The sequence below is a fragment of the Melanotaenia boesemani genome, chromosome 16 (genome assembly GCF_017639745.1).
Source record: "Melanotaenia boesemani isolate fMelBoe1 chromosome 16, fMelBoe1.pri, whole genome shotgun sequence".
Taxonomy (NCBI): domain Eukaryota; kingdom Metazoa; phylum Chordata; class Actinopteri; order Atheriniformes; family Melanotaeniidae; genus Melanotaenia; species Melanotaenia boesemani.
The window spans coordinates 11631690-11642775 of NC_055697.1; the positions used below are offsets into that span (position 1 = coordinate 11631690).

The following is an 11086-nucleotide window of genomic DNA, read 5'->3' on the forward strand; positions in this document are numbered from 1 at the left end:
TAAGATGTTTTCACAATTCTCAAATTCATCTAAAACCAGAGTGAATATGTCCAAACTTTAGACTGAATCCTTTCTATTTACAACCAAGTTGTTTGTGACTGGGCAGTGAAACAGTAACACTTTGTTAATAATAAGATATAAACTAACAATTTACCATATGGAAAAATTTAAAATCAGGGCTACGTTTGCAGTGAAATCATCAGGTTTTAGCTCATGTTTACATGGCTGCATTTAAAAATGAGGTTTCTTCCCTGCTTTTGGTGTCATTATAACCCGTCTAGCTGTATGTGTTTCAGTTCTTTTGTCCCAGTTTATTGCTTGTAAATATGCAGCTCTGGTGGCTTTAGACTTATGTGTTTGCAGGTAAACACTACCTTTGTCATGTGAGTGCAGTCAGGACTAGATTTTACTTAGGATTGATTTTATCAGTTTTATAGCTGTTCAGTGACCAGTAAGTCCAATTATAGTTCTAGGCTTACTGAATCACAATATCTGATCAATATTTTGGATATGTTTCAATTTATTTAGCAACACTAGCTTCTTGACTGTTGTTGAGTTCAGACGTCCTTCACAGAGAAGCGATCATTTACTAAAAGGATGACCACGTCAACTGTATCTTTTCCCTGTTTTTTATAAGGTGACTAACTTTGATAAATCCTGACCACAAATTTACACAGTTTGAGTCTTAAAACTGGTAAAATAACCAAAAAAAACAAGAGAAAAAAAAACAAACATTAATAATAAAACTAATGTTCTGGAGTTCCCTTTCAAATTTTATGTGAATAATCTGTACAGTGGTGTGGTGGTTAGTACTGTTTCCTCACAGTAAGAAGCTTCCTGGTTCACACACTCCTGCTACCACGGGTCCTGATCTCTAGTATGTCGAGTCTGTGAGTGTGCTCTTCCAAGTGTGCCTTGACCTGACTTGCTCCTGGTCGGTCTTCCGGTTTCTCACTCAGCATTGGCTTTATGATTTGGAACTAAAACATTAAAAGAAAAAACAAAAGCAAAGACATTTATTACACAGCAACGTTTCTGCATAACAACACTGTGTATGAAGCTCCACTCCACAGGATTTCCCAGCTGAACTAAATAATTTTAATATTTAAGGTGCAATATCTATAAAAACTGTCATGTCTTCCCTGATGTTCATTGCCAGTGTCAAGTCTTACTTGGGGTCTTTATTCTTTGACATTTGACTAATGGTTGACAAAGCAAACACTAACTATCTAGTGAATCAGTGGGAAATAACGGTTGTAGTGACTGGTCCTATCCTCCTCTGGGTGCGGGGGATCCTGGTGATAACGCGCTTCATTAAATCAATGTCCAGACTGAAAGGTAAGTTCGGGTGTGTTCCCATTTATTGTATTAATGAAAATAATGGCTTTAAGTCCAGGATGGCGGCATGGCAACAGGATGAATAGATGGCCGTGAGGTTATGAAAAGGATGGAGGTATAGCGAGTGGCGGTGGAAAAACGGTAAGAAGCGTCTAGACATAAAGGCGTTTAGAAGCGGTAAAAACCGTGCGACCTCCCGTTACCCAAGCACCCCGTGCACTGTCACCTCCATGCCTATATGCACTTCCCCTCCACACCGCCACCAATAGTGGAGGGGAATAAAGGTCACCTGTGCCATTCCAATCGTAAACAAACACCACCACCACAATAAACCTGGACCAAACAATAAAGAGAAATAATGGCTCCTACAACAGTTAATATTTGCTAATACATTTAGAAAATAATAATTACCTCTTCCCAGTAACTGTGAATGAACTCTTGAGGAAGCTTCTGAGCTCTGACGTTGCCCCACATCTGAAAGCGGTGCAATGATAAGATTTAGATGGGATCGGTACAGCTGACATAGTATTAATAGTTGTAATAATTGTCTTAACACACTTAACTTACCAGGCCTCTTTCATGGTTAGTGGAGATTTTCCAGACAAGCTCGAAGATGATCAGTCCCAAAGAAAAGATGTCAACCTTTCCATTATACGTCAGTTCACTCTTCTGATGTAAACAAGAACGCAGAATTAACAAATCAGCTGAAAAGTCACAACTGTTAACAAGATGATGCCAAATTGTGGAGTTATGCTCTAAACAATCCACTTCTATTCCAGTAGTTTTCTGGACTACAAAAGGAGGGGATGACGAGACTAATTCAATATCAAGTGCAGTCGAACCAAAAGTAATGTTGAGCTTTAGGTTTTCTGACCCATCCTCACCTGTTCAGGAGCCATGTAGGATTCAGTCCCTTTGTTCGGACTTCTCTCCAGCTGATCAGCATCCTTGAAAGCAACCAGACCGAAGTCTCCAATCTTCACTTTTCCATCCAGTCCGAACATGATGTTGGTGGGCTAACCAGATGAAACTTGTATGTTAATTTCCAGTTTATCATGGTTTTTTTTTTAGCTGACTGATAGCAAAATGAAACCCAAATTTAACTAAGCTATAATCAATAAGCTCAATGAAATGTATGAGCACTGAGAAAATGTGCCTGGGTGGCGCTCCCCTAAACAGCCTCATCCTACTGAACTCCTTTTCAGACCCAAAAAAACAGGAGTACATCGAGTAAATGTAGGTATTTAAGACCTTTAAACATGGCAGGAGATTAAGATGATACTGAACTGCCTGTAGACAGCTTTTTTTTCCTCACACTCACCTTCAGATCTCTGTGGATGAACCTCTTGGAGTGAATATACTCAACTCCACTGAGTATGTCTAGCATGAAGCTCAGACTTTGTCTTCTTCTCTGGGAAGTCTATATCAAATTCATTCGTATTTCCTACAATCTATCCAGTCTCTTAGTGTGCTGATGTCACATAACTCCATCTGAATGAAAAGCCAGGATGCAGATGAACTAACTGAAGACCTAAAGGGGGAAAAAATGGTAAAGAGGTACGGCTCAGGTAGTTATAACTTCTAAAATGTTCAAAAGTGGTTTTTAGGCAACAAAACATTACAAATCCAAAAAGAGCTGAAGCTTTCACAAGCTAATGTCTCAAAGAGGGGTCACCTTGGTCCCTCCTCCTCCTTTGAATTGTTTGCTTACAAACAAGCAGCAACATCTTCACCATGCACTTAAATATATGGATGATACTTACGGTGAAGTGCTCCAGCTGTTGCCTGAACTCTCCAACTGGGGTCCGGATTCTCCACTCCAACAATTATAGAACTGAACGATATTCTCGTGGTGCAGGCTTGCCAATGCCTCTGCCTCTCGTAGAGCTTCCCTGTTATGACAGGCAGGAAACTCTCAAGACTTTTAGCTCATTTTTCTTTATATCCATAACTTATAGGCTGTTATGAGCTGCATGTTGACACTTGGGGGCCAAACTGAACACTGGACTTACTCTTTCCATGGGACCATCTTTACTGCGAAATCCATCTTCAGGTCAAGATGTGTTGCCTTAAAAACACGTCCACCTGCTCCTTTGCCAAGTTCCTCTATACAAACAAATTCTGTTTTGCTCCTGCAGCAAGAAAAATCCCACAAATCAACTTTTAAAAGTGGCACAAATTAAACAGCTTAAGAAATGACAGGTGAATAACAGGTAAATGTTTCATAATTTACTCCACATGAGGTTCAGCAACAGTTGTCCAGGAAGAATTAGCTAATTGAATGCTAACATCTTGTAGTGTAAAATTACTTATTTTCTTACTTTCCTTTTTGTCAGTTTTACTGAAAGAGTGAAAAACGACTCAGAAATCTAGGTGTTCAAGGTTTAAGCTAGACAGAATTTTTTTAATATTGTTACGCCCATGCTACTAAATAATAATACTTTATGTATAGAGATTTGCATACCAAATGTTTTGTGAACGGGCTGACGGCGTCTCACTGCGATCAATTTCTTCAGGAGAATTTCCATCCTATAAAAACCCCCAAAACAGCAACAAGAAATTATGATGTTTAGATCAGAGGCAACACAGCATACAGATTAACTACATCTAATAATTATCACCAACAAACAATATCTTGACTGTTTTAACCATTAAGGCCTGACCCATGAAAAAATGGTAAGTCCAATTTTTTTAAATATGAGGTCTTTATTTGGCCCTTTAACAAAAACAAAAAAATAAAATTTTTTGGGGGAAGGATATCTACCATTTATTACTATGTGATATATTAAAAATATTATAATGTGGTTTTCTGCTTCTGGGTGTCTATTAGGGGACAGAAAACGAGTATCAGATTGTGTTCAACAGGATTTTGAGCAAAGTTTATACCATAAATTACAGCAAAATGTCTCAGAAACTGTATGTGATAAATAAATCACGTCAGGCTCTTATGGGTTAAGTATAAATCAGGAACATGTGATTTTTTTTGACTGGGTGTTATGTTAAATAATAGGCACTTCTGTGGTTATCAGGAAATAATTTTTCTCTTTTGTGAATTAAAAAACAAATAAAATGCTGCCTCTCTTATTACTCATTATAAAAGTACAACTTTTATAAACCATCTTTATAATAGAAAGCCTGATGTTATAAGTAAATAACAGCATGTTACTCTGTTCTCTTATAAAGAGGAGAACACAAAAAAATAAAATCAAATGCAAATCAAAAATTTGCCTTTAGGTTACTTGTTTTTTAATAGACTGAATTTCCTGATATTTAGTATTTTAACTCTTGGAAATATGAGGTTTTAACACAAATTAGTCTTTTAACATAAACATGAATCCCTTTTAGGGCCTCGATTCAATTAAGTACCCAGAACTATTGATTAAGAGAAGTGGTTCCCAACCCATTTTCATTGGGGACCCCTTTCATCCAAATACTGAAAAGCCATGGACCCCTGGCCCCACACTGTGCTGAAACCATGCTTGCTTTTATGCTTTCAGAAGTGAGATTCTCACCGTATATGAAGTATTCTGGCTGAGTCCTGTCCTTCAGTAAAGCCAAAGTTAAATTTACAACATATAGCCTTCATTTATTTCTTAAAGGTCCCATATTATACATTTTTTCAACAATTTCATGTGGGTTTCAGAGGTCCAACAACACTGTTTTTAAAGTGTATTACCCCAAATTCAGCCTTGGTCCTTAATTTCAGCTGTTTCAAAACTGAAATCCCAATCAGTAGCCACAGTGTAGATGACACAGGATGCACAATGAAGCTCACCCCAGCAGGACAGAATTTTAGGGGGTTTGCTTCTTCCAGTTAGCCTGCAATTTAGCTGAACCCTTAGCCCAGATTTTATCTGAACATAAACATTTTAGTATTGATTAATTATTTTATGTTTTTAATAAAAAAGTGTCTCATTACTGAAACAAATAAGTTGTTAGTTTATTTATTCAGTTATTTTAATTAATCTATTTATCTATTTTGTCTATTTTTATCACTCATTTGTATCTTGGTCTTAAATTGACTTTTTAATATATATTAATTTTCTTTTATTGTTCTTATTACGTTGATTTATTTATGCTCTTTTATGTATCTTATACTGTGTTTTATTTTCAGCTTTTATCTTTTTTTTTTTATTTTTTTTTATCTTTTATCCTCTAGCTCCGGTGTTCCCTCATGGGGATCCTCCACATCGTGGGCTGTCTCTCCGGCCTGCAGGGTTGTCGCTGCGGGGGTCGACCTGGACGGGATGGCTGACGGGCCCTGCATTGCAGTCCTGTGGCTGTGGTGGGGGCCCTCGCCTGACCCGATCTTGGCGGCTCCTGTGGCGATGGCCTCCGTGGTTGCTGGTGGGGCGCTCATGGTGTGGATGGGTCCCCAAGGTATTGCTTCCTCACAGTGGTGTCAAGCCAATCGTCTTTTATCTTGTCTTTTAGATCTCTCTCTCAAACTTTGTTCTTAAACCGTTTCAGTTAAAGAGACAGGAACTAGAAGGAATAGTTTTAATTCTATGAAAAGAAGAGTGGCATCATCTGTTTGTGTTGTGTGATGCGCGCTTGGGTGTGTGTGTGTGTGTGTGTGTGAATGTGTGTGATTTCAAATGTAAAGTAGATAGCATTTGCATTATTCTACTCTTAGATTTTTAATATATGTTTTTACACTGTAAAGCACTTTGTATTGCATGACAATGTATGAAAAGGGCTATACAAATAAAGTTTGAATTGAATTGAATTCTAATAATTTTGTGCAGTGTAATAATAATGATTAGCAAAGAAAACTGAACATGCTTCTGTCAGAGGGGGTGGGGCTACTTTTAAAACTTAACATATCTGGACCACAAAGGCTAATGCAGATTCAGCTGAAATTTAACCTTTTTCGAATGCTGTGCTATAAATTTGAGTTCTGTGCTTTAATTCCTGTGCTATGTTAACAATTAGACAATGTTAGAAAGTTCAGCCCTGTTTGAATTTTAAAGTTGGTACCACGAGTGAAACGGACAGCCGGACAGGAAAAGACACCTATGAGCAGCTGTAAAAATGTGATGGTTACTGACATAACATGCTGTTACTTTCTCAGTTCTGCAGCCAGCACACAGCTGTTGTCATTGAAAGGCATGTGACAAAGTTTAGTCAAAGAAATAAATAATTAGCATAAATCTCATTTAAGACAGTCCAAACAACTAGGGTATAAAGAAAATTAGATAAGTGAACTAATGGGTTTGACTAAAGTTTAATTGTCGCCCATGTTGAGTATTTATAAAAACTAGAATGGTTTAAGGCAATGGGTTTCCTAGCAAACTCAACTAATCCGGGATTAGAGTGCTGACAGTTTCCAGGGGGTCAGTCATGGCAAGCACCATTTTCCTCAATAGTGATTGCTGAATGTTATGACATGTCCACGCTGAAGTATGTGGTCTGGCACATAGACTATGGAAGATGACGTGACGTCACCCATAGGTTTCTGAAGAGCAAAAGTGAAGTTTGTTGGGCGGTTCCTACCATCGCCATCTTGGCAGCGTCACGCCTGCCGTTGCTCCCAGAAAATACAAAAATGGGCAAAGTAGCGGAACTAAGAGGGGGGCTGTGACCGGCTAATGAAGGTAGGTGGGCTAAAGATAAGGCGCACTGTTAGCCGGCTAAAAACAACATTTGTGCTGCACTCTCCCTTCTTCCTGTGGATATTGGACACATGTCAATCAAAAGGACACACCCTTAATTATGCTGATTTTCAAGATTAAATAACATCTAAACTGATGAGTTGGAAAAAAATTCACCCCCCTCACAGCTGTCATGAAGATAAACTTGACCTATTAATCCTGAATGGATTTTTGTACCAGGATTTAAACATGTTTAATTTTGCTATGAAGTTGGTCTTTTTAACATGGGAGTCTATGGGGATTTGCCATCTTGAACCATGTATGTGCCTTTTGTTTGCCTGAATGTGGTATTAATGGGGATGGAATTTCCACCATGGATTTTTGCAGTTGATCACCTTGTTGGAGATGCTGTGCCGTTAGTACTTAAACATTTAACAGTTGTACACTTGCAGTCAGAATTGTAGAGAAATTCTAATTACGTTAACCTGTAAAGGACATTGTACATTTTAAGTCTGTTCTGACATCATTCAACAAGTGAAATAGCCCTAACTTTCTGCAAGTAGTGCATGCCTCACTACTTATTCCATTGGGATCGAAGCTCCAATCCACTAAACCTTCAACATACAGTCACCCAGTTCAATCAACTCAGGGTAAGACAAGTGAGCCCTCTCACATCCAAAGGAATATAATGAATGAAATGATCAATTTAACCAGTAGGGGTCAGGAAAGAACCATTAAATTAGGTTAAAAAAAGTCAAATAATCAAACGTGAGATCCCTTTGCTACAGTTATAGTTTGAGGGGCATTTTTGTACTGGAAATCTATTTTGATATGATTTTTGGCATGTGGGGCCTGGGAGCTGGCTGCCCTGTTGGTTGCCATGTGGGAGCTGAGTGTTGGTTTCCATATTAAGAAACCATGTATCACATGTCAGTGGTGATTATTATTCACTCATGTGATCACCTGTGTAGGAATTTGGATTAAGAGTTGGGTTAAGGGTGACAACATCTGAAACCTTAGCGAATCAAGATGCGGTGTTTCCATAAATAACATATCCTGTGTCATGGTCTGCACTTGCTGGTGTGGCTTCCGCCTTTCTCCTTATTTGGAAGAAAGGCGGCTTCTCCCATCAGGACCGCACAGCTGAGATGCATCAGGCTCGTCAGAAGATGGTATAAAGACTCCAGGATCTTCTCTAGTCTTCGCTGGATCGTACTACTTCTTGTGGTAACCAGCCGTGCACACGTCTGAACTCTGAGTTGTCTAATCAGCATTCTAACCTGTTGTCGTTTCTTCCAAGCTCCCTGTCCTAGAGATTTACCTCCCCCTCGAGATCCTGTCTGCCCACTCCTCTCCTCGCCTGCCAGCCTGCTCCTCGCCCTGACCCTCACCGGAATCAGCGACCTATCATCATTTCATAATAAATCACTCACTGAAGCTTCTCGTGTGCTCTCTTCCTTGGGTCCTAGCCCTGACTCTGACGTCCTGGTGGTTATATATATCCCCAGTAAGGGTTATTTATGGAAATACCACATCATTGCAGGGTTCACTGTAGAACCTGTCATAGGGGGCTCAGGTTTCATTTAAAACCCTTGCAAAGAACCTTATATGGTCATAGGCAACACCTTTTTTTCTAAGAGTGTAATAACAACACTTTCTGATGAAACATCACTAGGATCCCTTAGAAAACACAAAGAACAAACATTAGAAAGACATTGTAATGTTAGTAAGACTTTTAAATAAGCTCTATGAGCAGTCCGTGCCTTACAGTGGGGTTTGTGATGTCAACAGTTTGGATAATCCATTATTAGACAAAACTGCTGCAGAGGGCACCTGAAACACAGTTAGATAATTGTTAACATCTGTATTGTGTAGCCTTCACATTTATTTTCAACTGAGCTGGAGCTTCAGAGCAATGCCTCATTGTATGAGAGGATTTCATCATAAAAAGTGATGATGCTTGATAACAATTAGGTCTGCAGAGCAACAAATTTGGCCTTCCTCCAGAAGCATTAAAAAGTAACATGTAAGCTAACATATCACTGACACTACAACATATTTTAAATATATCTGAAACAGAAATAATGTGCCATGGAGCTGCATTTTGTTTAGCTTTGTGACAACCTGACTCTCTAAAGTATTTCTGATAATAAATAAAATTGTGACCTGTACACTTCATTATTGATTTTTTGATTATTATTTAATTGCAGGTACTTAAGTGTAAACTATTTACCTCATTATTTTTAGCGGCAGATGTGTCATCAAATACTAGCCTCCTCTTTATTTTCCCAGCAACAGTCGCACCTTTGTTGTCACCAATCTCCAGTCTAGATAATCTAAAATTTCACCAGATTTATTGATTACATTAAAATGAGTGAGTGCATAACAAATAATTAAATATAAAGCAGAGTGTGGACTTACAAAGTAGAAATATTTGGATCCACTCTTCCAGCTGCAGACTTCATCTGCAATCTGTTTTTCTGACCAGATTTAGCTTTAGACCGGTTTTCCTGATACACTGCAACATCAGGATTTTTTGGAGCATTTTTTGTCTTGAGGAAAAAAAAAAACAAACAATTGTTAATAGTATATCAATAAACCAATAAAACGCACTTTGACCTCTACAGGACCAGCTATACATTTTTAAGAGGGGCAAATCTTACTCTTATTCCCTGATTTTCTTTTTCACTTAAACTTCTCAGGGCCTTTTTGGCTGCATTTTCCTTGGCCGTCCTCGGAGTGGACCCCACACCAAAAAAGTCTTGACCATTGAGCACAACCTTGAAGGTGACACTGGCAAGAAATAAGATTTGAACATTAAAGATGTCATGACAGGTCACAAAGTGAAAACTTTCAGACTTATGTGATGATCTTGGTTGGTGTTAGGCATATGAAACTGTAATGACAGCTAAAACTGCGGCTGAAAATAAAATCTGACTATAATTTCAAACAGAAACATTAGTATTGATGCATGGGTACTGAGATTAATTGTAATAAGGCTGATAAAAAGTTTGCACAGAGAATTAAAATACAGATCAGTCAATATTCATTATGGTGCAGGTTCAAGGGGCGTGGCTACTGGGTGCTACTTTACATTAATCTGCATATGATTTCCGTCATGTAGCCAAGCTCATCTCTTCTCCTCTGTTGTTTATAAGAGCAACAACAATACTAACCACCAACATTACATCAGCTTCCAGCTCAGGTGGAACACATACAACAATTTTTTCTATTTGTTTTTCTAAATAACTGCACCAAGTTGCTAACTACTTTCAGTTTTAAAGGTTAGCCAGTGTATGTCAGCTTGCAGGGCTCTTTCACTCCAGTCTTCGATAGGCACAGTCTTGCAGATTTTAGATCTTTCCCTGCTCCAACACATTTTATTCCAATGAAATTAAAAGGAATATTCCAACAGCTTGTTGTCAAGGTCAAGTTAATTTGAGTTAGGAATGTTGAAGTAGGGAAACATCTAAAACATGCAGGATGGTGGCCATCCAGGACCAGAGTAGGTGTCTGTCAACATAAAAAAGAAGAAGGAAAAAAAGCTGTCAACATATAAAAAAAAAACAAGAACGATTACACATTTAAACTCAGTTTTTAAATATCCATATTTTATTTTTCACAGCAACTTTTTAGTGCTCCACAGCGATGTTTCTGGTTTAAATGAAAGTTTTCAGGACAGGAATTAGCTGTCACTGTTTCAGCACCTTAAAATTAAATAAAAACAAACCAAAGTTAACACATGACTGATGGCTTTAGTCTATTTCCTGCTTAGGTTTAGGGACTGGTGTTATTAATGAAATATCGAGACATGCTGAGACACTAAACCTCAACAGTTGTTATTACTGTGCAAAAATGGTCGGATGTGTCTCAGACGCCTGCACGTGAGACTTAAAACGTCTCATCTAGTCTATAGCCAGTTTGCCTATCTTTTATTAAATGAGCATGAAATACCATCAAGGTGCAAAGTTTTACTTACTGTTTGTTCTCAGGTCCTTCGGATATAACCTCAAATTCCAGCTTCGACTGCGTTCTTTGTGCATACTTGTGGAGTTTTGAAAAATTATTTCTTCGCACCATCTCGAATCATAAAAGAAAAAAATATATATAATAGCTAATAAAAATGCACAGAATGTATATTAACGGTATTAATG

At 38.2% G+C, this 11086-nt stretch overlaps 1 protein-coding gene across 1 annotated transcript; it reads right to left on the minus strand.

Annotated features, from left to right (window-relative positions):
• Positions 1–558: 558 nt before the first annotated feature.
• pkz (protein kinase containing Z-DNA binding domains) lies at positions 559–3160 on the minus strand. Its single transcript, XM_042010262.1, has 6 exons — positions 3102–3160; positions 2660–2869; positions 2223–2354; positions 1906–2007; positions 1750–1812; positions 559–980 (listed from the first exon to the last, which is right to left on the minus strand). Exons 2-6 carry the CDS (start codon positions 2723–2725, stop codon positions 843–845), a joined length of 501 nt encoding a protein of 166 aa, XP_041866196.1. The 5' UTR covers positions 2726–2869; positions 3102–3160; the 3' UTR covers positions 559–842.
• Between the last annotated feature and the right edge of the window lie 7926 nt (positions 3161–11086).